We start from the raw sequence: 25,914 nt of genomic DNA, 5'->3' as shown, positions 1-25,914 counted from the left end.
CTGGGTTTAAGGGAGAATGGGCGTCGCTGGGGATGATTAATTTCTCACAGTAAAGTCCTTTTGAAAGCACAGTGGTTGAGGCCGTAGATTGTACAAAGTATCTTGGTTTACACCCTGAATTGCCTGTGTCTTCATTTCCTCATTTTTAAAGTGGGCATAGTAAGTACACTACCCATAAGGACTGAATGAGAGAACAGCAGTAAGCAACTTCGAACAATGACGGGCACATAGTAAGAGCTCAATAGATGTTAGCTATTTATGAGGGAACTTAACATTTTCCGAAGAGCGGAGATCAAGCCTAGGGACTCTGCTGCCGTCTTTTCCCAGGTGGGAGGCTGGCCCAGCCAACTAGGTTCACACTGTGCCAGGACGGATCTAAGAACCCAATCTTCCTCCCCCTTCAAACAACCCCACCCAAGTACCCCTCTTCTGTGTAAGGGCCATCGTTTACATAGCGTTGCCTATGTGCCCAGCACTGTGCCAAGTATCCTTGCATGTTACGTTCTCCATTAACCCTCACAGCAACGTGTAGCTCAGGAACTATTTATACATGCCAGTGAGGAAAGATGCCAAGAGATTGTGCTTGCCCTCTAAACACAGCCGAACTGGCAGAATCAGGTTTCGAATCCAGTCAGTCTGTCTGCAGTGCTTGGCTCCTAACCACTACGTGGGGTCTGGGCTGAACCCAAGTCGGAGTCCAGAGCTTGGCCTTGCCACCCTCCGATCTTGCTACGGGAGGAAGCATGGACCACCTGGGCCCGAGAAGGGAGGAGGAGGGGGCGGCAGGACGGAGATACAGATCATGCCAGAGCGCTGGAAATCTGGAGTCTAAGTACAGTACCGGCCCAGTGACGTGAGCCCCCTCTGAGGTCTCGGTTTCCCGGGAGAACAAGCAGTTCCCCCCAGTGGGCAGTTAGAGGTCCGGCGACAGGAGCACTCAAGCGGTCCTGGAACGCGGAACCTTTGAAGCTGCGGCTCCCGGGAGCACACGGCGCGGCTGGAGCGGCGGACCCGGCGGACCGAGGGGCGGGGCGGACTGGCCGGGGCGGGGCGGGAGGCGGAGGCGCCGCGTAGGCCCGGGAGGCCGGGCCGGCCCGGCTGGGAGCTCGAGTCCCATGCGCCGCCACCTCCCCCCACGATGTTCCCCTCCCGGAGGAAAGCGGCGCAGCTGCCCTGGGAGGACGGCAGGTGAGCGGCGGCGGCCGGCCCGGGCCCCGTCCTCCCGGGTGCCGATCCTTTCCGGGCCGCCCCGCGGAATCTAGGAGCCCGAGGCCGTCGCGTCCCCGGCTGCGGGGCTTTCTGAGGGTCTGTGGTTCTCCCAGTGGGCCACTGGCTCGCTCTGTATACCGGGTCTCTGTCTCTCCGTGTAGGTCTCTGTCTCTACCAGTCTCCGCCACTTCGCGGGTCTGTATTTCTCCGATGACTTCCCTTTGTGAGTTTCTGTCCCTCTCTTTGCGAGTCTGTCCCTCGGTGCGGGTCTCTTTGTGTCTGTGTTTCTCCGCTGGCATCTGTCTTCGTACGGGTCTCTGACTGCGTTGACCTCTCTCAGTGGATCTCTGTCTTTCTGCCTGCCCCCGGCCTCTGAGGGTCTTTATTCCTTTTCTCTGGTGTCTACTTCCCCCCATCACATCCGTGTAACCTCAGACCCCATCCTCCTTCAGGCTTCCCCATCCTTTGCTGACCGCCCAGAAGAACACACCAGAAAGAATCTCTATGCTAGCCTGGTAGGCCACTGGCACGAACTAGGCACTCCTCACACGTAATGCTGGTTCATTTCCGGTGCAGCTGTACTTGAGTGGGACCTCCTGCATGTGTTAGGTGTGAACTTGATCCAGACCTTAGCTGATGATGTTTTCCTAAACAGTATTGGGGTAGGGGAGTTATTCGGCTTTCTAGATTTGGGAGAACACCCACACTTCATTCGTGAGATGTGCCCCCAAAACTCTTCTCACCCGGGACACACACCCAGATAGTGGGTCTCCGCCCAGTGAATATCACCTCTTCCCCCGTATGTCTCTTAAGTTTGCCAGGTGCCAAAAGATTCGGGAACATAGTGGGCAAAAGGCTTGTGTTTGGGGGATTTTGCAGACTTGGCGTTGAAGCAGGAAGACAGGAATGTAATAGAAAGAAAGCCTGGACAGTGTGGAGTCAGCCCTGGGCAGGAATCCTCTTTAACAGCCATGTGACCAGGAACAGATCACTTAATCTTTCTGACCTCAGCTTTTCCATCTCTGAAACAGGGATCATAATATCTACTCTACAGGGCTGTATGAGGATTAAAAGAAGCCACGTATGTAACACTCTTGACACTGTGCCTGGCAGGCAGGAGGTATCTACCTTTGCAGTTGGGAGGTGCTGTAACCAGAGCAGCTGATATTCAAACCTGTATCACTAAGATTTGTGTAAGGGCAGAAACAAAAGGTAATAGAGGAGAATTTCCATTTCCACATCCCTTTCCGTAAACCTTTGGAACATACCTGTGTTCCCAGAAAAAGTTACTGCTGTCAGTTCCTGCTTTTGACACAGGGGTACAAAGGTCCAGGCAACAGATTCAGGCTAGCGTAGCAGTTAAGAGTGCTGGCTCTGGAGCCAGCCCAGCTGGATTTGACTCTGCCTTTTCTAGCCCTGGGCACAGGTTGATGAAGATAAACCTCACTTAGTCGGCCCCTCAGAGCAGGGTGCCTTGGGCCTGGGAGCAGCTGGGACTGCAGTTCTGGAGTTTGCCACCAGGCGGCACCAGGAGTTCTCGGTGTCCGCTGTCCTGAGGAATTGACATTTGGCTCTGAATTCAGTTGCTCAGCCATTTGGGCCCTTAAAGCCCAGAATAAGATTGCCTATGAGAATGTGATCCTGCAAAGGGAAGCTGGGCTGAAGCAATAGCGTGTGACAATGCACGGAATGCCCAATCCATGCCATACCCCTGGATGATGGTCACTGCTTCTTTTCCCAAAGGTGGGAGATTTCCTCATGTCCATATCCCCGGTCTCCACCCCAGCCCCAGAAAGAACCCAGGGGGCGAGGGAGAATCTGTAGAGGTTCCAGCCTTCCCAGGCCACTGGCAGAATTGGGCTCCGCTCTTCCCCAGCGGAAACCCCCACCACAGGACAATGGGGGGTAAGTCTTAGCTGGCCACCCCTCTGCTGTGTGTGAGACCTGGCTTCAGGGTTGCTGGCTTCCAGGTTGGCAGTTGTGTGTTAGAGAAAGTCAGGAGTTGGTCTGGCTCTGGTGTGTGACTTAAAGCATGCCCTGACTGCTTGAACCCTTCCTGTAACTCACCAAGCAAGCCCTTTGCTGTCTAAACTGTCCTGGGGCCGCAGACAGGAATGGCTTATCTAGGGGGACGACCAGCAGGGACACAAGGGATTACAGAACTCTGAATGCTTCGAAGAAGGAAGGACCAGATACCATGGAGAGAGCATGCATGTCCGTTTGTGTGCATGTTAAGGGTGGGCAGTGCTGGCCCTGACGTTGGAGTTGAGGTAGAGGGACGTTGCTGGTTATGACATGGGAGTTTGGCTCTGAAGGATCATCAGAGGGCATCTCAGACTGAAGTGGCAGGCTGTGTCAGGGCTGGAGCAGGAAGGAACATGGTGAGTGGCGAAGGTCTGGGTTACCCAGTGTGTGGCACTGGGTGAGTGGTGGGGGCGAGTGCAGGCAGAATGTATACTACCTTGTAGCTAACTGGTGACTCCCAAAGGCTATAAAGCAAAGTGCTTTGCAGGTTGTTTCGGGGGTGTAGACTAGAGAGAGCTTCCCTTGTCTTAGGTTCCTCAGCTCCTCTGTCCTCAGCAGAGAAATCTGGTAAATTCCACCTCTCTAAGCCAGACAGCGATCTCTCCCAGCACGACCTCGGTGTCCAAGCAATTCAGATGCACTTCCAGCTTCTAAACGGAGCCTGATTTCCATACCTAGCCCTGATCTTTCTCTCCCTGTCCCATCTCTCCTCCCTTGTCACATGAGCTGCCTCTTGGACTGAAGATTGGAGTCTCATTCAGTGAACAGCGACTGTCAGTTTGGGTCTTGCATTGTTTTGGGGGTAGGTTGGATCTCCCCAGGGTAAACACTGGTCTTTTCCCTGGAACTGATGCCAGGCCCCTGCCTTGAGGACCTTTCTGGTGTGAGAAGCAGGACTGAAGTGAGGGTTTATACTGGGGGTAAACTTACAGAGGAGGAGGATTGGAAGGTGGTGGGTGGGATCTCTAAGGCAGGGCTCCTGCCCTCGGCTCAGGCTCAGACCCTTCAGCCACCGTACTGGAGAACGGCAGGTACCAGAGACCAGGAGTCTCGCCCCTGCCCTCCAGCAGCTCTTGGTCTGACCCGGACTCACTTACAGAAAGTAAGAGGGCGTGAAGGAACTGGGGCAGCTCTGACCCAGGGTTGGAGGGCTTCCTGGAGGTGCAGTGACACCTCCTGGGCCTAGAGCAGTAAGTAGGATTCCGATGTGTGGTAGCAGCATGAACAAAAGCGTTGACGTTGCTTCTGCACTAACTGCCAGGCGCGTGGGGCAGACCAGTCATGTGCACCTTACCAGTGCGGAAGCCAGAGAAGGGGTCTGCCAAAGGGCTCCGGCTCCACTCTCCCTTCTGACCCCACCCCTGCTCTTGTCCCAGGTCCAGGTTGCTCCCCAGCAGCCTTCCCCGGAAATGCTCCGTCTTCCACCTCTTCGTTGCCTGTCTCTTACTGGGCTTCCTCTCCCTGCTCTGGCTGCAGCTCAGCTGCTCTGGTGACGTGGCCCGGGCAGCCCGGGGACAAGGGCAGGAGACCCCAGGCCCACCCCACTCCTGCCCCCCGGAGCCACCTCCCGAGCACTGGGAAGAAGACGCGTCCTGGGGCCCCCACCGCCTGGCAGTGCTGGTGCCCTTCCGTGAACGCTTCGAGGAGCTGCTGGTCTTTGTGCCCCACATGCACCGCTTCCTAAGCAGGAAGAAGGTCCCGCACCACATCTATGTGCTCAACCAGGTGGATCATTTCAGGTAGGGACAGCCTCCCAACTCGGCCCCCCCTCTCCAAGGCCTCCCCTTGCCCAGGCCCCTCGGCTGCTCCCTCTCCCACTAGGGTCCAGTGCCAGGGGCGCCCCTGGCCTGGGAAAGACCACCCAGCACAGTGGCGGGAGGGTGGGAACAGTAAACCCCTCTCGCCGGTGTGACGGGAATTTGAGGGGAGGATTGGGGCTAAGGAGAGTCCTGGTGTGATACCCATTTTGAAAGGATCGCCATGGCTGTCGTAGGAGGAATACCTTTTACCAGAACAGGAGAATGGGGCAGGGCTGGGAGGCCTGCTGGGCTGTTGGACGGGAGGGCCTCTTGGCTGTAGGGGAGCAGGGGTGGAGAGATGTGATGGGGAGGAAGCACAGACCCAGCTTTCCAGTGGATTGGCTGTGGGGATTCGGGAAAGGCAGGGTCAAGGCCACAGCTTTGAAGCTGTTCACAGTCTACTGTTACCCTGGGGTCCTTGCCCTTTACCACGCACCGCTCCCCTCCGTGAGCCACTGCACACATCTCACGCTCCACCTCCACCTCCTTTCCCTCCACCTCGCTCCTCTGGGAGGCAGACCCGAAGGCTCTTGGACCCCACCAGGCCCTTTAGGCCACAGTACCGCCCAGTCTTCACAGCCCACCCTCCTCGTCCTCACTTTCTCCTCACCCACCTTGGAGTCCACGGTCCATCATTAACATCCGTCATCTCGCACTTCTCACCTCCCTGACCCACCTGCTGCTGGCTGCTCCATGCCTATTCTGGGTCAGCTGGCTGTCCCCCCTCCGGCGATGAGCCCTGGCCCAAGAGGGCCCTCTGGCCTGCTGCCTCTCCTCCTCTGAGGCAGCCCGGCACCCTTTCTCCTGTCCCTCTCCTCGTCAGCCGTGGCTGATGACTTTGCTCCCTGTTTGAGAAGTCGAGCCAACAGGAAGAAAGTGAGCCCTCCAGCCTCTGTGCTCACAGACTAGGCTCCCACCATGCTGAGGATGCACTGCCCCAGCCCCTCCAGGGCCAGCTCTTCCGGTCTGGCGCTGGGTCCCCTTCTCGCTCTCCTCCTCAAGGACATCGCTTCAGCCATCCACTCCTTTCTCTCCTCCCTTCTGGGGCATTTGCATTAGCAAACATACTGAAATAGCTCCTGTCTAAAAAGAGAAGGAAAAGCCCCCGTGACCCCTTGCCCACCCCTGTCACCTCATTGCTCTGAGCCCCTTCAGAGCAGAACTTTCCTGTCTCCCCTCTCACTCTCTCTGGAGCCTGTTCCCCTCAGATGTTTACCCCCCTCCTGACGCTGAAGCAACTCTCACTGATGTCACCAGTGAGCCCACCTCCTTAATCCAAGCACTGTTCTCAGTCTTCCACCGCCAGGTAGCATTGGCCAAGTGGGTTACTTCTTCCTCTTGGAAACACCTCCGTTTGACTTCTGAAACAGCACTCCGGTTCTCCTCCTTCCTCACCTCTGCTAAGTCCTTTGCCCGTTCTACCTCACCTCCCTGACCTCTCGACTGGCGCTCTTAGGGCTCAGTCCTTGGGCATCTTCTTTTCCGGCTGCAGTCACTCCCTGGGAATGTCATCCGGCCTCGTGGCACTAAACCCCTTCTGTGCCCTGGTGGCCCCCAAGTCTGTGTATTCCCGGCCTAGACCACTCTCCTGACCTCCAGCCCCCTGTGTCTGGTCACCACATAACCCTCCGTCTGGTGGTCCCGAGCATCCCAAGCTTCACATGATCAAGGCTGAATGTCTGCTTTCCCACCCGCCCTCTTCCCTATTTCAGGAGATGGCAGCTCCTCGCTTCCGGTTGCTCAGGCCAAAAAGCCTTCGAGTCATTGTCACCTCCTCGCTTTCCCTCAGCACACCCCGTCCCTCGGAATGTGTCTCAAATCTGCCCACTTCTCACCACCTCCCTGAGCTAAATCACCATCGTCTCCCACCCAGATGATCGTAGCCTTCCAACCCTGAGCCTCCCTTCTCTTCTCAGCACCCCAGCTAGAGTGATCCTGTTAAACTGGAAGTCACAGCACATCCTGGCTCTGCTCTCAGCCCTGCAGGGGCTCCTGCGTGGTACCGGGGTCACAGCCCAAGCCTGTCAGGGGCCAGTCCCCCACTGGCCTCATCCCTGAAGCCCTCCTGGTCACCCTGCTTGGTCACACAGGTGTCCGCTCCTGCCTCGGGCCTTGGCAATTGCCTTCCCCTCTCCTTGGAGACCCACTCCCTCTACCTGCTTCTGGCTCATTCCCTCAGGCCTTCACATGTCACACCATTACCCTGGCCTTCCTGCTGGCCCTGTCTGCAAGAACACCTGCCCCGCCCCCCAGCATGCTCTCCTCTCCTCACCCTGCGCGCGCTTCTCTCCTCCGTGGCCCTTGCCATTGGCTGGCTGGTTACATATTCCCTTATTGATTTCTGTTTCCTCTTATCAGAACCTCAGCTCCTGGAGGGCAGGGCTTTGATTTCTCTCCGCCGTAGCCCCAGTGGGCCGGACGGTGTCTGGCACATAGCTGGCAGTCGGTAGACGTCTGTGTGATGAGCAGACGGCAGGCGGGGGGGTAGCCCCACGGGGAAGTCGGCGTCGGGTGGGAAGGCGGCACAGGCGCTGGGGGGGCGGGCGCCACAGAGGACAGGCTGTCACGCAGTTTGGGGAGCGCGACCTCACCGCCCCCCACCCGTGCAGGTTCAACCGGGCGGCCCTCGTCAACGTGGGCTTCCTGGAGAGCAGCAACAGCACGGACTACATCGCCATGCACGACGTGGACCTGCTCCCCCTCAACGAGGAACTGGACTATGGCTTCCCCGAGGCCGGGCCCTTCCACGTGGCCTCCCCGGAGCTGCACCCGCTCTACCACTACAAGACCTACGTGGGCGGCATCCTGCTGCTCTCCAAGCAGCACTACCAGCTGGTGAGGCCGGGGGGCGCCCGCCTGGGGCGGGCATGGGCAGGAGGAGGGACGGTCCCAGGCCCGGCGGATGAGAGGGTCCTGCCCTGACCGGTCAAGGGAGTCCAGGAGCCGGACCGAGCCAGTCAGGGAGGATTCAGCCGCAGTAGCGGGAACCCCCTGTGAGCTGGCTTCGGGAGACTCGGGGTTCGTTGGTTCTCAATGGAACAGTCTGGGCTGGCTTCAGGGGTGGCTTGCCAGGCCTCTTAGCGTCACCAAGGACGTCTCTCAGCTCGGCTTTCTCTGGAGTGGATTTGTTCTCAGGCCTATGAGGTGCACGGTGGCCATCCTGGATGCACGCTGCGTGCACCCAGGCCCGGGTTCAGTGGACGGTGAGGTCTCTTCCCCAGCAGCCGGGACAGGAGTCCCAGAACTGCGCCACCCTGGCTCCTGATTGGCCTGACTTGAGTAGGGGTGGGGGAGAGGGGGCTACCCCTGAGTCCATTGTTGTGGCTGGAGGTGGAGGGGGGGGGCCAGTGAGGGAGTGAAGGTGGAGGGAGGTTGGGGAGTAGGTGAGGGTGAGGGGAGAGAGTGGGAAGGACCGAGTGGCTTAGACACTGGTCTTTTGCCCTTTTCTTCGGGCTGCGGCTGAAGCCAGCTTTACAGAAATGAAGCCCTGAGTTGGGTGGCTAATAGGTGTCTGTCGCAGGGCCCAGCTGCCCCTCTCCCCACAGGAAGAGACCAGGGCAGAGCCTCCCAGGAGAAAGGGGGGTATCGGGCAGGCAGAAATCAAGCAGGAGTTGGCACTTCCGCCCATTGCCAGTTGCCCTGAAGAGGTGCCTTCCACCAGTCAGCCTTTTTTTTTTTTTTAATCTATTTATTCTGAGAGAGAGAGAGAGAGAGCAGAGGAGGGGCAGAGAGAGAGGGAAAGAGAAAGAATCCCAAGCAGACTCTGTGCCATCAGCACGGAGCCCGACACGGGGCTCAAACTCAAAAACTGTGAGATCATGACCTGCGCTGAAACCAGAAGTGACACTCAACCGACTGAGCCCCCCAGGGGCCCCCAGTCAGACATTTTTGAGAAACCAATCGTGTCACACAGACTCAAGGGCCCATGAGAACAGGCAAGGGGCCTGGCATGTGATGGCTGTCCTCCAGTAGCTCAGAGGTTGCGGGAACTATAAGCCTCTGGGTGCAATTAGAACCTCCAGGGGAGGAGGAGGAGAAAGGGGGCTTTGGCCTACTCCTGGGTGGTCAGAGACCAGGGAGCGCCCTGGGAGGATGGGGCAAGTGACTCTCCCTGTCTCTGTGTCAGTGCAACGGGATGTCCAACCGCTTCTGGGGCTGGGGCCGCGAAGATGACGAGTTCTACCGTCGCATCAAAGGGGCCGGGCTGCAGGTAATACTCCCCTCAGGGCTCCCCACCTCTTCAGCATCGGGGCTGCCCCAGGGTTCCCTTCCCTGCCCTCAGATGACATTCCTGGGGCTTAGGGATGACACCCCCAGTTCTGATCTCAGCCTGGCCCCCGATAGGCATACCTCTTCTGCAGAATGGCAGTACAGGCCCCTGCCCGTGGCCCGTGGCAGGCGGTGGGACCCCAGAGGACTAGCGGTGAGAACCGGGGCTCCAGGAGGGCGGCCTGACCCAACTTCTTTGGCCTTCTTAGCTTTTCCGCCCCTCGGGAATCACAACTGGGTACAAGACATTTCGCCACCTGCATGACCCAGCCTGGCGGAAGAGGGACCAGAAGCGCATCGCAGCTCAAAAACAGGTGCTGGCTGGTCCCCTGACTGGGGATGGTTAGGTGGTGATGTGGGGAAGCAACAGGGCCAAGCGTTTCACCAAGCTCTCCTCCGGCCCAGATGGCCCTGCCCTCCCCTGCGTGGCCCAGGCCAGTCTCTGGGCATTCTGCTTGGGCACTGTGCCCTGTGCTGGTGGCCGCTATGGGCACCTGGCCACGTGGGTAAGCTGAGACCTCAGCGTCCATGCAGGCAGGGAACAAGGGAGGGCCTCAGCTATCGGTGCCAGCGTCCCAGGCGGACCTGTGACACGGGAACCACCGTCCCCCAAACAGCCTCTTCTTTAGGAGCCATATTAGCCCACCTGAACGATCTCAGCCCTCTTGCTTACTGGTGGGGCGCAGCTGCGGGCAGCCGGCGGCCTCAAAGCCCTGAGTGCATGCTCTCTCTCCATGTCCTCCCCAGGAGCAGTTCAAGGTGGACCGGGAGGGAGGCCTGAACACCGTGAAGTACCGTGTGGATTCCCGCACAGCCTTGTCTGTGGGCGGGGCCCCCTGCACTGTTCTCAACATCATGTTGGACTGCGACAAGGCTGCCACCCCCTGGTGCACATTTGGCTGAGCCAGCTGGACAGTAAGGAAGCCTGTGCCCACAGGCCACACTGCTTACTCAGGCTCTGGATAAAGCCTCAGGCCCCGGGGCCCACCTCCCCTAGGATGTGGGGTGGCCTGAAGCAGCGGACCGCAAGCCGCACATTTGCAGCAGCCCAGCCCCCAGAGGTGGGCTTGAGCCAGGACAGGACACACACAGGGTGCCTGGGACGCTGCTAGCAATAAAGAGTGATGGAGAGAGACTGGGACGTGGCTCTCACCTGGGACTGTCCGCCCCGCCTTCCTGCTCGCCCTGCTCTCCCCGTCTTCGCAAGCCCACACCTAAGGGCTTTTCCTTCCCCTGGACGGATGGCCTCGTGCCAAGATGCAGTTCTGAAGCCAGGCCGCTGACATGGGTGGCCAGGACAATGCAGAGGGTTAAAACTGCAGGTTTCTGTGCAAGCCTCACAGAAAGGGAACAGCCGAGACCAGCTCTCTCTGGCTATCACCATGCAGGAATGCGGGCCTGGGGTGGGCCAGATCTTCTGAGTTCTCAAAAAGAAACTTGAATTCTGGATTCCTGAGTGAAATCAGTTAGTTTTTAAATGATAGCAGCTAACTGAAACTTCAGAAAAGAGTGGCGTGCCGAACAAATGTGTCATGGACCACCAGTTTGTCACCTGGGGCTGAGCGGAAGGGGACGGGGGAAAAAGATGGCACCTCTCTTAGTTATAAGCTGGTAGGGGGGTAGGGCAGGGCTGGGGACGCCAAGGTCAGGGGAGCCTCAGGTGGGAGAGACGCCGAAGGCCAAGGTTCCTGCCACCTCCCACAGCCCTCCAGGCTTCGCTGCCCTTCTGGGCAGTCTGCCCCCCTCAGGTCGTGGTGGGCTCTGACTCTAGGGTGGGGGTGGCTTCATTCTGCCACACTGAGACAGAACTAGACCCACGGGACCAGACTCGGGGTAGGCAAAATGTGGTAGCAAGGACTTGGTCATAGCTTGAGGGTGGGAGGACCACGTTTCTGAGGCGAGAGGGAGAAGATGAAAGGCAGGAGCATCCTTCAGTGTTCCCCGCATGTGGGCAGATTACCACTGATCACACGATGTCCAGGAGAGGTGAAGGAGGGGAGCCGAGGGAGACCATGGAACTGGGGAGTGACCTTGGAGGAATTATCTGGAGGGAAGCCGGGGACCAACAAGAGTGGGAGGTGAGGGGCTCTGCAAGGCAGATCATTCCTTCAAGGCATTTGACTGCCAAAGATTTGGGCCAGTGGTCAAAGGAGTCTGGGGACTGGTTAAGGGTGGTTTGGTTAACAATAAATAGGACACCCTAAATGCTAGAGGAAGGGATTGAAGTCCCAAAGTTCAGGAGGATGGATTCAACAGCTGTGCTCCAAAATGACTACCCCTCAGAGGGTGATCTCAGTGCTGCTGGGTGCAGTTGTGTGCGTTGCGCACTGCACCACCCGAGCACAGCATAATGGAGTAGTGTATCTGTTCAGATGTACAACAGAGGTTCCATATCCTCAACTGACCTCGCCCAGCAATTCAGCTTCTCTCAGTACAGTGAGGGGCAGATGGACTAATTACAGTGCAGGGGTGCTGGGAGGGGCTTTCTCAACCTTGAGGCCCAAGAGAGGGGAACGAAGCGCTCCCTGTGTGCCAGTCTCTGGACAACCCCGGCTGCATCATCTTGGACTTAACATAGCGTGGAGGCAGAACAGCAGCCTCTTTGGTGTTGGTGTGAATGGATGTGACGTCAAAGCCCCCAGCTCTGCACACTTCTCTCCCTGGCTTGTAGCAAGACCTAAAAGGATGAGGAGACCCTCCTCGCCATCTGCATGGAGGGCATAGAATGAACAGAAGAAAAGCAGGATCCACTGCCTGAGCCTGGACTGGGGCGCAACTCCAACCGTGTGGTCCCCCACCCCCCGTGGTCACTGCCACCACCTCCTTCAAGGAGCCTGTAAGCACCCAGCCCGGGCCTGTTGCAGCCTGAATCCACAGCCTCCCTCCCTCCCCAGCCTAGGCCTCCCCCCGGGGGGTCTCTCCAGGAGAGTAGGAGAGGGCTGAGCGGTGCCTGGCAGGGGGAAGAAGCAGACAGCTCTGCAAATGCCAGAGCACCTTGGTGCTTCCGTGGCTCCATGGAGGGGGACTAACATCCCCGTGTTGCTGGCCCGGGCGTGGATGAGATCAGCCCTGGACGTAGCAATACCTGCCACGGCACTTGTCCAACATGGTGGCTGTAATAGCAACTATAACAAGCAGGCACTAGTCGAGCATTCACCACGTACAGGACTCTTTATGTTGCATTATCTCATGGGGCCTCCCTCTAGCTAAGCTAGGTCCTATTTATTAACCTGTTTTATGGAGGACAATGATGAAGCATAGATAAGTAGCTTGCCAGGGTCAGAGAGGTGATACTTGATGGAGCTTGGGATCTGAACCCCACGACCGTGGCTTCGGAGCCAGATTCCTTCATCCCTGGCCTGTACAGTAGGTGCCAATGCACAGAGGCTCCTTCCCTTCCAGACCTTCCCTCCTCCTCTTCCCAGCTGGGGAGGACTGATGGGGAGGGCTGACCAACGAGATCTGGTACCTCTCCCCACCCTGGGACAAAAGCAGAACCTTGGGGGAGAGACAGAGTGTCTGCCCCATGCATCCTCTGCCTGGAGTAAGATGGAGATTTGGCTGCTGGAGTGGTCCCTTGGGGCATCAGCAGGATCCACAGCATGGCACTGTGTCTGAGGAATATACTTGGGGCTTTGGGAAGGCCTCCCCAAGGAGGCGGGGTCTTGCTGGTGGAGTCATTGCAGTCATGATGGGAAGGGTTCCAGAGGGATCAGCAAGTGCGAGGCAGAGACACCGGAGCAGTGTGTCACGCTGAGGGGCTTGGAAGCAATTTGGGGTGTCCCTGGTACCCCAATACAGTATAGGAGTCAGAGGAGGTGGGCGGCAGAGGAAAGCTTAAGGTGACCCATGAGGATCTGTGAAGGCCACGCTGAGCACCGCGTACATTATTCCGCAGGTGCAGGAGTTTCCAAGCAGGGGAGGGTCTGAGCAAGGAGACAGTTATGGTTAGGTCTCTGTTACAGAAAGATCCTTGGGTGCTGGTGCAGGGGGTTGGAGGATGGAGTCTGGAGGGAGCACTTAGGCTGAATAAGAGAGGATGAATCCTGGGGCGCCTGGGGGGCTCAGTTGGTTGAGCATTGGACTCTTGATTTCAGCTCAGGTCATGATCCCCCATTTCATAAGTTTGAGCACAGCTGTGCTGACAGTGCAAAGCCCGCTTGGGATTCTCTCTCTCTATCCCTTCTCCCTCTCTCTCTCAAAATAAGTTTTTAAAAAAATTAATCTAAAAAAGGGATGATGAAGCCAGACTAAGCCCTTCCTTCATGGAGGGTCTGCCTCCCCGCACACTCTTTCCCAAAAGGCCAAATGGAGATCTCTAGCCCTGTTGCCCTCTCAGCCCTCATGCCTTGAGGGCTTTTTGTTTTTGTTTTTGTTTTTGTTTTTGTTTTAAAGGACAAACCAAAGGAAAAGCAACTTCACTTTCAGCTTCCTCCCAGAAAGGGTTTGAGGAGGTCCGTCACTCCCACTTTCACAACAGGAACAAACCAGAAAGCAACCACTTTTCTTGAACCCAGCAGAGAAGTGACGCAAACTGCCACCCTCCAAATCTGGACAGACTGGCAAATACAGCCGAGATCGGCTAACCTAGAGCAAAGCTGCTGGGGCCACAGTTTGGTAGGGGTACTTTTGTTGTAATTTTGACCAATCGGTGAAGGCTGAGGAGCGTGGCCAAGAGCCAAGGAAAGTCCCCTCCTGTCTTTAGCAGAAGAGAGGGGAAAGTAACCATTTCAAAATACACCCTGGGGCACCTGGGTGGGTCCGTAGGTTGGGCGGCAGACTTTATCTCAGGTAGTAATCTCACAGTTTATGAGTTCAAGCCCCGCATCAGGCTCTGTGCTGACAGCTCAGAGCCTGGAGGCTGCTTCAGATTCTGTCTCTCTCTCTCTCTCTCTCTCTCTCTCTCTCTCTCTCTTTCTCTCGCAAAAAAAAAAAATAAAATAAAAACAAAAAATGTTTAAAAACATAGCCAGAGCAGTCTCCCTGACAAAAGCCTGCTCTCCAGAGCCTTATTTTTCTCACGGGAGGGTGGGGCTAAGGACAGTTACCCAACTGCAGTTCCTACTAGCTTTTCTGCCTCACCCAAGTAAGAGGGGACAAAGCTGAGACACCTGTGAATGTCACAGCCCAGAGACACAGACCCACCAGAATACTGAGATTTCATCATAAAATTATAAAATGCTTTCCCTTTCCTTAACCCCTTGCCACCAAGTCAATAAGCCTCCAGCATGACAATAGCAAGTTACAGCTGAAAGAGCTTCAGGGCGCAGACTGCTTTTAGAAAGTTCTTGGAGAGGAGCTCCTGGGTGGTTCAGTTGGTTGAGTGTCTGACTCTCAATTTTGGCCCAGGTCATGATCCCAGGGTCATGGGATCAAGCCCCAAATCACGCTCAGCTTGCAGCCTGCTTGAGATCCTCTCTCCCTCACTCTCTCTCTCAAAAATAAAAAATAGGGCACCTGGGTGGCTCAGTCGGTTAAGTATTCAACTTCGGCCCAAGTCATGATCTCATGGTTTATGAGTTCAAGCCCAGCATGGGGCTCACTGTTGGCAGCTCAGAGCCTGGAGCCTGCTGCGGACCCTCTGTCTCCCAGGCTCTCTCTGTCCCTCCCCCACCTGCACTCTTTCTCTGTCTCTCAAAAATAAACATTTTTAAAAATCTTTAAAAAATAATGCAATAAAATAAAAAATTTAAAAGACAACATAAAATTTTTTTAAAAAAGATAAAAAGCTCTTGGAGAAAGTCAAAGACTGCAGAGGGAAAGAAACAAACAAGGACACTAGAAGAACTTAAAGCCACTGGCACCTAAAGCTACAGTTAAACATCAAACCAGTCCGAATCCTAGCCAGACTAGCATCAGACCTCACATTAAATGTCTATATCAGTCCCTTTACCCAACAAATCCTGCATTTCAAGCCATGCTAAAAGAAAGAAAGAAAGAAAGAAAGAAAGAAAGAAAGAAAGAAAGAAAGAAAGAAAGAAAGAAAGAAAGAAAGAAAGAAGAAAGAAAGAAAGAAAGAAAGAAAGAAAGAAAGAAAGAAAGAAAGAAAGAAAAGAGAAAAAGAAAAAAAAAGAAATTAAAAACAGACTGAAGACGAGAGCAAGAATCAGCACCAAACTCAGATATGACACAGATTTTGGAATCCTCAGGACGTTTAAAATAACTATGACTCCTATGTGAAGGGCTTGGGATATTGCGATTTATCAGAAGTATATATACATTTGGGGAGCACCTGGGTGGCTCAGTGAATTAAGCGTCCTACTTCGGCTCAGGTCATGATCTCGCAGTTCGTGAGTTCAAGCCCCATGTTGGGCTCAGCACTGTCAGTGCTTGGGATTCTCTCCCTCTCTCTCTCTCTCTCTCTCTCTCTCTCTCTCTCTGCCCCTCTCCCACTTGTTCACACGCACATGCGCATGCATGCACACTCTCAAAATAAATAAATAAACTTAAAAAAAAAAAGAAATATACATATTCAGATGACCAAAAGATATTTCTTCTCAAATATCTGGCCTTCGTTCCATGGTTCCTGGCTCACACAGCTCATAAAAACCTTTGGCATTTCCTGAGTAATAAGAGGATTGGGACCATCTTTTGTTGTAATATTTGGTCTCTTGTCCTCAAGAGCTCCTGAAATCTCTCGAGGAGCCATAAATGTAAAATAAACCCCTTTCCACTACAACTAGGTTTATGTGGCACCTTGGTTTTCTTTTAAGAGTTTTATCATTTTTGCCCTTAAATTAAGGTCTGCGGTCCATTTTAATTTTTGCATAATGGTCTGAGGTAGGGGTCCAACGTCATTCTTTTGCATACGGACATCCAGTTTTCCCAGCGTCGGTGTGTTGAAAAGACTATTCTTTCCACCATTTAATTGTCTTGGCTGACAACTGTTGAAAATCAATTGACCCTAGAGGTAAGACTCTATTTCTGGACTCCCAATTCTATATGTCTGTCCTCATGCCAGTGCTGTTCTGTTCTGATTATTGTAGCTTTATAGTACGTTTTAAAATTGGGAAGTGTGAGTCCTCCAGCTGTGTTCTTTGCAAGATTGTTTTAGCTATTTTGGGTCCCTGGCATCCATGCGGATTCTAGGATCAGTTTATCAATTTCAGAGGCCTGGGGGAAGAAGTGGAATTTTGATAGGAGTAACACTGATTCTGTATGTCAATTTGGATAACTGCCATCTTAACGATATTGAGCATTCAATCCACAAATACAGGGTATGTTTCCATTTGTCCATATTGTCTTTAATTTCTTTTTTTTAAGTTTTTATTTATTTATTTTGAGAGAAAGAGTGAGCACACGCGAGCAGGGAAGGGGCAGAGAGAGAGAGAGAGAGGATCCCAAGCAGGCTCTGAGCTGTCAGCACAGAGCCGGATGCAGGGCTCGAACTCACCAACCGCAAGATCATGACTGAGCCGAAATCAAGGGTCAGATGCATAACCCACTGAGCCACCCAGGTGCCCCTCTCCTTCTTTCTCTCTTAAAGCCCCCTCAACCCCTTCTCCCAATCAGTCTAAAGGTTTGATAATTTTGGTAGTCCTTTCAAAGAACCAAGGTTTGGCTCCATTGATGTTCTCAATTTTTCTATTCTTTATATCCTTAATTTTGACTCTAATCCTAATTATCTCCTTCCTCCTGCTCACTTTGGATATCTCACTCTTCTTTTTCCAGTGTCTTCATGTACAAAGTTAGGTTATTGATTTGAAATATTTTCCTTTATTAATATTTATTGTTTACAGCTATAGGTTTCCCTGGAGCTGTGTGTTGGCTACAACCATAAATGTTGGCATGTTACATTTTCTCTTCCATTCATCTCAAACTGTGTTCTAGTTTCTCTTGTGATTTCTTCTCTGGCTAATTGGTTATATAAGCATGTGTTATTTACTTTGTGAAATCTCCAAATCCCCTTCTGTTATTAATTTCTAATTTCCCTCTATAGTGGTCAGAGAAGGTGCTTTCCAGTATACTGGCCTCGCACACGGTCTCCTCCAGAGAAGTTTCCACATGTACTTGAGAAGAATATATACTCTGCTATTGTTGGGTGATTCTGTACTGTTTTCTTTTTTTCTTTTTTTTTTTTTTTGACACTTAAAAAAAATAATGTCTATCCAAATTAAGTTCACCCCTTTCCAGATATTTATAAATTATCAGACTCACTTGTCATACAAGGATTAACCCAAGGTGGCTAGTAAAACCAGATGGGTCCTGTTCAAAAAGTTCTCTACGAATTGCAGGAATATCATTGAGGATGGCCATCTCTCATATGTAGGGGACTTTAATGCACACTGCAGGCTTTCTGACCTTGGGTGAATTGCTTAATCTCCATCTGCAAAATGGAGATTTTCCTCATCTCAAAAATGCATTACCTGCTTTGCAACAAGGCTTTGAGTATTACGAACGCTGCATGGAGACCCATGTCAATGTCCGGCATGTGGTAATGCTCAATAAACAGTAGCTATAGTCACTATTAAGCCTGTTTGTATGCATCCCGTCTAGTTTAATAAGTAGAACACCATAAGCTAGATATTGTAAGATAATGGCATTATTAAATCTGTATTTCCTTCCTTCCTAAATTAGACATTATAGGAAAAACTGAGACTATAGTTAAGTGACTTGCTTCAGTTATCTACCCTGAGAGTGAGGGCCTGAATTGAATTCAACTTTAGTTTATTTGATTGGAAAGCCAATTTTCCTGCCTCTGTTGGGAAAATGTTTTCCTCTATTTGTTGTTGTTGTTGTTGTTGTTGTTGGGGTCATGGTGGTTTTTGTTGTTTTTTGCATTTGGAGGTTGAGAGCATAATGAAAGAAACTTGAATCAGGCTAAGCTGAATTATCAGGGAATAAATAATAAGGAAGCAGAGCCCACAATGTTTTTTCAAAGGTTTATTTTATTCACCCGGTGCTCATCACGACAAGAGCCCTCCTTGGTCCCCATCACCTATTCCCCCCATCCCCTCCATTTCTGGTAACCTCCACTTCACTCCCTTCTGGTAACCATCAGTTTGTTCTCTCTAGGTAAGACTCTGTTATCGTGTTTTATTTCTCTGTGTGTTTTTCCCCCTTTGCTCATCTGTTTTGTTCCTTAAATTCCACATATGAGTGAAATCATACAGTATTTTTTGCCTTAGCATTATACTCTCTAGGTCCATCCATGTTGTTGCAAATGGCAAGGTTTTATTCCTTTTTTATGGCGAAAAACATTCCATTGTATGTATCTACCGCATCTTCTTTATCCATTCATCAATGGACGTGATGGACATTTGGGTTCTCTCCACACTTTGGCTATTGTTGATAATGCTGCTATAAACATTCGGGTGGACATATCCCTTCACAGGTGTATTTTTGTAGCCTCTGCCTAAATACCTAGTAGTGCAATTGCTGGATTGTAGGGTAGGTCTATTTTTAACTTTTTGAGGAAATTCCATCCTGTTTTCCAGAGTGGCTGCTACCATACTGTTTTAAATATTTTTTTTTCAACATTTATTTATTTTTGGGACAGAGAAAGACAGAGCATGAACGGGGGAGGGGCAGAGAGAGAGGGAGACACAGAATCGGAAACAGGCTCCAGGCTCTGAGCCATCAGCCCAGAGCCCGACACGGGGCTCGAACTCACGGACCGTGAGATCGTGACCTGGCTGAAGTCGGACGCTTAACCGACTGCGCCACCCAGGCGCCCCTACCATACTGTTTTGATGACTACAGCTTTGTAATATAGCTTGAGGTCCAGAATTATGATGCCTCCAGTTTTGCTTTTCTTTTTCAAGATTGCTTTGGCCCTTCAGGGTCTTTTGTGGTTCTGTACAAATTTTAGGGCTGTTTGTTCTTTCTAGTTCTGTGAAAACTGCTATTGGTGTTTTGATAGGGATTGCTTTAAATGTGTAGATTGCTTCGGGTAGTATGGACATTGTAACAATATTTGTTCTTCCAATCCATCAGCATGGAGTATCTTTCCATTTCTTTGCATCATCTTCAATTTCTTTAATCAGTTTTTGATAGTTTTCAGAGTATGGGTCTTTCATATCTTTGGTTAGATTTATTCCTAGGTACCTTATTACTTTTGGTGTACTTGTAAATGGGATTGTTTTCTTAATTTTTGTGTCTGCTGCTTCATTTTTGGTGTATAGAAATACAACAGATTTCTTGGGGGGCCTGGGTGTCTCAGTTGGTTGAGCGTCCAACTTCGGCTCAGGTCATAATCTCACGGTCTGTGGGTTCGAGCCCCGCGTCAGGCTCTGTGCTGACAGCTCAGAGCCTGGAGCCTGCTTTGGACTCTGTGTCTCCCTCTCTCTCTCCCCCTCCCCCGCTCATGCTCTGTCTCTCTCTCTCTCTCTGTCAAAAATAAACATTAAAAAAATTTAAAAAAATACAACAGATTTCTGTACAGTGATTTTGTATCCTGCGACTTTACTGACTTTGTTTATCAGTTTTTCGGTGGAGTGTTTGGAGTTTTCTATATATGGTATTGTGTCATCTATGTATAGTAACAAGTTTCACTTTTACCAACTGGGATGCCTTTTATTTCTTTTTGTTGTCTGATTTGCTGTGGCTAGGACTTCCAGTACTGTGTTAAATAAAAGTGGTGAGAGTGGACATCCTTGTCTTGTTCCTGACCTTAGGGGAAACGCTCTCAGTTTTTCCCCATTGAGAATGACATTAGCTGGGAATTTTTCATATAAGGCTTTTATTATGTTGATGTACATTTCCTCTAAACCTACTTTGTTAGGTATTTTTATCATGAATGGATGTGCTTTGTCAAATGTTTTTTCTGTGTCTATTGAAATGATCACATGATTCTTATCCTTTCTTTTATTAATGTGGTGTATCATATTGATTGCTTGGTGAATATTAAACTACCCTTGCAGCCCAGGAATAAATCCCACTTGATTTTGGTGAGTGATTCTTTTCTGTTTTTTAATGTTTATTTATTTTTGAGAGATAGAGACAGAGCATGAGAGGGGGAAGGTCAGAGAGAGAGGGAGACACAGAAGCCGAAGCAGGCTCCAGGCTCTGAGCTGTCAGCACAGAGCCCGATGTAGGGCTCGAACTCACAAACCGCAAGATCATAACCTGAGCTGAAGTCGGACGCTTAATCAGCTAAGCCACTCAGGCACCCCAGTGAATGTATTATTGGATTCAGTTTGCTAGCATTTTATTGAGAACTTTTGCATCCATGTTCATCAGGGATAATAGCGTATAGTTAGTTCTCTTTTTTGTGTGGTGTCTTTATCTGGTTTTGGTATCAGGGTAATGCTGGCCTTATAGAATGAATTTGGAAGTTTTCCTTCCGCTTCTGTTTTTTGGAAGAGTTTGGAAGAATAGGTATGAACTCTTCTTTAAATGTTTGGTAGAATTCACTTGGTCCTGGGCTTTTGTTTGTTGGGAGTTTTTTGATTACTGATTCAATTTCTTTGCTGATAATCTGTTCAGATTTTCAACATCTTCCTGAGAGCCCACAATTTTTATGAATTCTCATTCCAGAGACTTCCAGAGGCCATTATAACTCCAACTAACCTTCTAATGCAGATTTAAAAAGGGCATGTGGTAATTACTTATCCTTAGTAATTAGTAAAGGCACTTCAGTAGGTAGAGTAAAGAAGATGAATTACTGAAAGAAATTATTTCCATGGGGGTCTCGGACTTCAAGCAATTCTTCACCTACTACAGATCTACCAGCATTGACCTTGGCCCAAAGGCCTCCTCTGAATCAGCCCCAGTGAAAGTGCTTGTGTAACTCACGGATGAGCATTTCTCAACCTGGGGTGACTTTGTTTCCGGAGGAACATTTGACAAAATCTGAAGACATGGTTGTCATAACCATGGGGATGCGACTGGCATCTAGTGGGAATATGCCAGGGATGCTGTTCAATGCCCTGTCACGCACAGCACAGTCCCCACAATGAAGAATCATCTGGCCCAAAATGTTAGTAGTGCTGAGTAGTGTAGAACCCCAGCCTCACCATTCACTAGCTGTGTGGCTTCCTTCCCTTTCCAAGCTTCCATCTCCAAATCCAGAAAGTTAAATAGCATGATGTAACTATGAAGTACCTAGCACAGATAATAGGTGCTCAGTTTAATTACCTTTGACAGGGGCACCTGGGTGGCTCAGTAAGTTAAGCAGCCGACTTTGGCTCAGGTCATGATCTTGCAGTTCAGGACTTCAAGCCCCATGTTGGGCTCTATGCTGACAGCTCAGAGCCTGGAGCCTGCTTCGGATTCTGTGTCTCCCTCTCTCTCTGCCCCTCCCCTGCTTGCAATGTGTCTCTCTCCCTCTCAAAAATAAATACACATTAAAAATTTTTGTTAATTACTTTTGACATATCCTAGGACACAGGGTGATTTACTGTTCCTGAAAAATGAGAAAGCATTTTTTAAATTTATTTATTTATTTTTTTAATTTATATCCAAGTTAGTTAGCCTATAGTGCAACAATGATTTCAGGAGTAGATTCCTTAGTGCCCCTTTACCATGTAGCCCATTCCCCCTCCCACACCCCCTCCAGTAACCCTCTGTTTGTTCTCCATATTTAAGAGTCTCTTATGTTTTGTCCCCCTCCTTGTTTTTATATTATTTTTGCTTCTCTTCCCTTATGTTCATCTGTTTTGTGTCTTAAAGTCTTTATATGAGTGAGGTCATATGATATTTGTCTTTCTCTGACTGACTAATTTCACTTAGCATAATACCCTCCAGTTCCATCCACATAGTTGCAAATGGCAAGATTTCATTCTTTTTGATTGCCAAGTAATACTCCATTGTATATACCTACCACATCTTCTTTATCCAGTCATCCATCGATGGACATTTGGGCTCTTTCCATACTTTGTCTAGTGTTGATAGTACTGCTATAAACATTGGGGTGCATGTGCCCCTTCGAAACAGCACACCTGTATCCCTTGGATAAATGCCGTGCGGTGCAGTTGCTGGGTCGTAGGGTAGTTCTATTTTTTTGTTTTTTGAGGAACCTCCATCCTGTTTTCCAGAGTGGATGCACCAGCTTGCATTCCCACCAGCAATGCAAAAGAGATCCTCTTTCTCCGCATCCTCGCCAACATCTGTTGTTGTCTGAGTTGTTAATGTGAGCCATTCTAACAGGTGTGAGGTGGTATGTCATTGTGGTTTTGATTTGTGTTTCCCAGATGATAAGTGATGTTGAGCATTTTTTCATGTGTTGGTTGGCCATCTGGATGTTGTCTTCTTTGGAGAAGTGTCTATTCATGTCTTTTGCACATTTCTTCACTGGATTAGTTGTTTTTTGGATATTGAGTTTGATAAGTTCTTTATAGATTTTGGATACTAACCCTTTATCTGATATGTCGTTTACAACTATCTTCTCCCATTCCGTCACTTGCCTTTTCATTTTGCTGATTGTTTCCTTTGCTGTGCAGAAGCTTTTTATTTTGATGAGGTCCCAATAGTTCATTTTTGCTTTGGTTTCCCTTGCCTCCAGAGACATGTTGAGTAAGAAGTTGTGCGGCCGAGGTCAAAGAGGTTTTGCCTGCTTTCTCCTCGATGATTTTGATGGCTTCCTGTCTTACATTGAGGTCTTTCATCCATTTTGAGTTTATTTTTGTGTATGGTGTAAGAAAGTGGTCCAGGTTCATTTTTCTGCATGTTGGTGTCCAATTTCCCCAGCACCATTTGCTGAAGAGACTGTCTTTATTCCATTGAATATTCTCTCCTGCTTTGTGAAAGATTAGTTAATCTTAGGTTTGTGGGTCCATTTCTGGGTTCTCTATTCTGTTCCATTGATCTGAGTGTCTGTTCTTGTGCCAGTACCATATTGTCTTGATGATTAAAGCTTTGTAGTATAGCTTGAAGTCCGGGATTGTGATGCTTTCTGGTTCGGTTTCTTTTTCAAGATTGCTTTGGCTATTCGGGGTCTTTTCTGGTTCCATACAAATTTTAGGATTGCTTGTTCTAGCTCTGTGAAGAATACTGGTGTTATTTTGATAGGTATTGCATCAAATATGTAGATTGCTTTGGGTAGTATTGACATTTTAACAATATTTGTTCTTCCTATCAAGGAATATGGAATCTTTTTTCATTTTTTTGTGTCTTCTTCAATTTATTTCATAAGCTTTCTATAGTTTTCAGTGTATAGATTTTTCAACTCTTTGGTTAAATTTATTCCTAGGTATTTTATGGGTTTTGGTGCAATTGCAAATGTGATCGATTCCTTGATTTCTCTTTCTGTCGCTTCATTGTTGGTGTATAGGAATGCAACCGATTTCTGTACATTGATTTTATACCCTGCCACTTTGCTGAATTCATGGATCAGTTCTAGCAGTTTTTTGGTGGAATCTTTTGAGTTTTCCATATAGAGTATCATGTCATCTGCGAAGAGTGAAAGTTTGACCGCCTCCTGGCTGATTTGGATGCCTTTTATTTCTTTGTGTTGTCTGATTGCAGAGGCTAAGACTTCCAATACTATGTTGAATAACAGTGGCGAGAGTGGACATCCCTGTCTTGTTCCTGACCTTAGAGGGAAAAGTTTCCCCTTTAAGGATGTTTTCCCATTGAGGATGATATTGGCGTTGGGTCGTTTATATATGGCTTTTATGATCTTGAGGTATGATCCTTATATCCCTACTTTCTTAAGGGTTTTTATCAAGAAAGGATGCTGTATTTTGTCAAATGCTTTCTCTGCATCTATTGAGAGGATCATATGGTTCTTGTCCTTTCTTTTATTGATGTGATGAATCACACTGATTGTTTTGCAGATATTAAACCAGCCCTGCATCCCAGGTAAATCCACTTGGTCATGGTAAATAATTTTTTTAATGTATTATTGGATCCGATTGGCTAATATCTTGTTGAGGATTTTTGCATCCATGTTCATCAGGGAAATTGGTCTATAGTTCTCCTTTTCAGTGGGGTCTCTGTCTGGTTTTGGAATCAAGGTAATGCTGGCTTCATAGAAAGAGTTTGGAAGTTTTCCTTCCATTTCTATTTTTTGGAACAGCTTCAAGAGAATAGGTTACATGTCAAGAGACTTGTTAACGCTTCCTTAAATGTTTGGTAGAACTCCCCTGGAAAGCCATCTGCCTCTGGACTCTTTTTGGGGGAGATTTTTTATTACTAATTCAATTTCTTTACTAGTTATGGGTCTGTTCAAATTTTCTATTTCTTCCTGTTTCAGTTTTGGTAGTTTATATGTTTCTAGGAATTTGTCCATTTCTTCCAGATTGCCCATTTTATTGGTGTATAATTGCTCATAATATTCTCTTATTATTGTTTTTATTTCTGCTGCGTTAGTTGTGATCTCTCCTCTTTCATTCTTGACTTTATTTATTTGGGTCCTTTCCTTTTTCTTTTTGATCAAACTGGCTAGTGGCTTTTCAATTTTGTTAATTCTTTCAAAGAACCAGCTTCTGGTTTCATTGATTTGTTCTACTGCTTTTTTGGTTTTGATAGCATTTATTTCTGCTCTAATCTTTTTTATTTCCTGTCTTCTGCTGGTTTTGGTTTTATTTGCTGTTATTTTTCCATCTCTTTAAGGTGTAGGGTTAGGTTGTGTATCTGAGACCTTTCTTCCTTCTTTAGGAAGGCCTGGATTGCTATATAACTCCCTCTTATAACTGCCTTTGCTGTGTCCCAGAGGTTTTGGGCTGTGGTGTTATTATTTTCATTGGCTTCTATGTACTTTTTAATTTCTTCTTTAACTTCTTGGTTAGCCCATTCATTCCTTAGTAGGATGTTCTTTAGTCTCCAAGTATTTCTTATCTTTCCAAATTTTTTCTTGTGGTTGATTTTGAGTTTCATAGTGTTGTGGTCTGAAAATATGCACGGTATGATCTTGATCTTTTTGTACTTGTTGAGGGCTGATTTGTGTCCCAGTATGTGATCTATTCTGGAGAACATTCCATGTGCACTGGAGAAGAATGTATATTGTTTAGAAGCTTTAGGATGAAATGTTCTGAATGTATCTGTTAAGTCCATCTGGTCCAGTGTGTCATTCAAAGCCATTGTTTCCTTGTTGTTTTCTGTTTAGAGTATCTGTCCATTGTTGTAAGTGGGGTGTTGAAGCCCCCTACTATGATGGTATTATTATCAATGGGTTTGTGATTAATTAATTTATATATTTGGGTGCTACCACGTTTGGAGCAGAAATGTTTACAACTGTTAGGTCTTCTTGGTGGATAGACCCTTAATTATGATATAATGCCCTTCTTCATCTCTTGTTACAGTCTTTATTTTGAACTGTAGATTGTCTGATATAAGTATGGCTACTCTGGCTTTCTTTTGTTGACCATTAGCATGATAGATGGTTCTCCATCCCCTTACTTTCAGTCTGAAGGTGTCTTTAGGTCTAAAGTGGGTCTCTTGTAAACAGCAGACAGATGGATCTTGTTTTCTTATCCATTCTGTTACCCTATGTCTTTTGATTGGAACATTTAGTCCATTGACATTTAGAGTGAGTACTGAAAGATATGAGTTTATTGCCATTATGTTTCTTGCAGAGTTGGAGTTTCTGGTGGTGTTCTCTGGTCCTTTCTAGTTTTTGTTGCTTTTGGTCTTTTTTTTTTTTTCCCATCTTTTCTCCCCTCAGAGAGTCCCCCTTAAAATTTCTTGCAGGGCTGGTTTAGTGGTCACGAACTCCTTTAATTTTTGTTTG

The 25,914-nt window shown here is 49.3% G+C and overlaps 1 protein-coding gene across 4 annotated transcripts; it reads left to right on the top strand.

Annotated features, from left to right (window-relative positions):
- Window positions 1-1,004: 1,004 nt before the first annotated feature.
- B4GALT7 (beta-1,4-galactosyltransferase 7) lies at window positions 1,005-10,751 on the top strand. Of its 4 annotated transcripts, XM_023254211.2 has the most exons (7): window positions 1,046-1,188; window positions 2,953-3,114; window positions 4,611-4,973; window positions 7,643-7,868; window positions 9,160-9,243; window positions 9,512-9,616; window positions 10,050-10,751. In XM_023254211.2, the coding sequence occupies exons 1-7, from the start codon at window positions 1,139-1,141 to the stop codon at window positions 10,203-10,205; spliced, it is 1,146 nt and encodes a 381-aa protein (XP_023109979.1). In that variant the 5' UTR covers window positions 1,046-1,138; the 3' UTR covers window positions 10,206-10,751. The 4 variants fall into 4 exon arrangements, with proteins under 4 accessions (XP_023109989.1, XP_023109993.1, XP_023109986.1 ...); XM_023254221.2 differs by lacking the exon at window positions 2,953-3,114 and having other exon boundaries at window positions 1,005-1,188; XM_023254218.2 differs by lacking the exon at window positions 9,512-9,616 and having other exon boundaries at window positions 1,043-1,188.
- The last annotated feature ends 15,163 nt before the right edge of the window (window positions 10,752-25,914 follow it).

The sequence above is a fragment of the Felis catus genome, chromosome A1 (genome assembly GCF_018350175.1).
Source record: "Felis catus isolate Fca126 chromosome A1, F.catus_Fca126_mat1.0, whole genome shotgun sequence".
Lineage (NCBI taxonomy): Eukaryota > Metazoa > Chordata > Mammalia > Carnivora > Felidae > Felis > Felis catus.
This window is presented reverse-complemented; position numbering and strand designations above follow the sequence as displayed.

Excerpts from the sequence above, each read along its gene's own strand:
- B4GALT7 (XM_023254211.2), top strand. The coding sequence starts at position 1,139 with ATGTTCCCCTCCCGGAGGAAAGCGGCGCAGCTGCCCTGGGAGGACGGC. Across the intron at positions 4,974-7,642 it reads AACCAGGTGGATCATTTCAG|GTTCAACCGGGCGGCCCTCG; the intron begins GTAGGGACAGCC and ends CCACCCGTGCAG. Across the intron at positions 9,617-10,049 it reads GCATCGCAGCTCAAAAACAG|GAGCAGTTCAAGGTGGACCG; the intron begins GTGCTGGCTGGT and ends TGTCCTCCCCAG.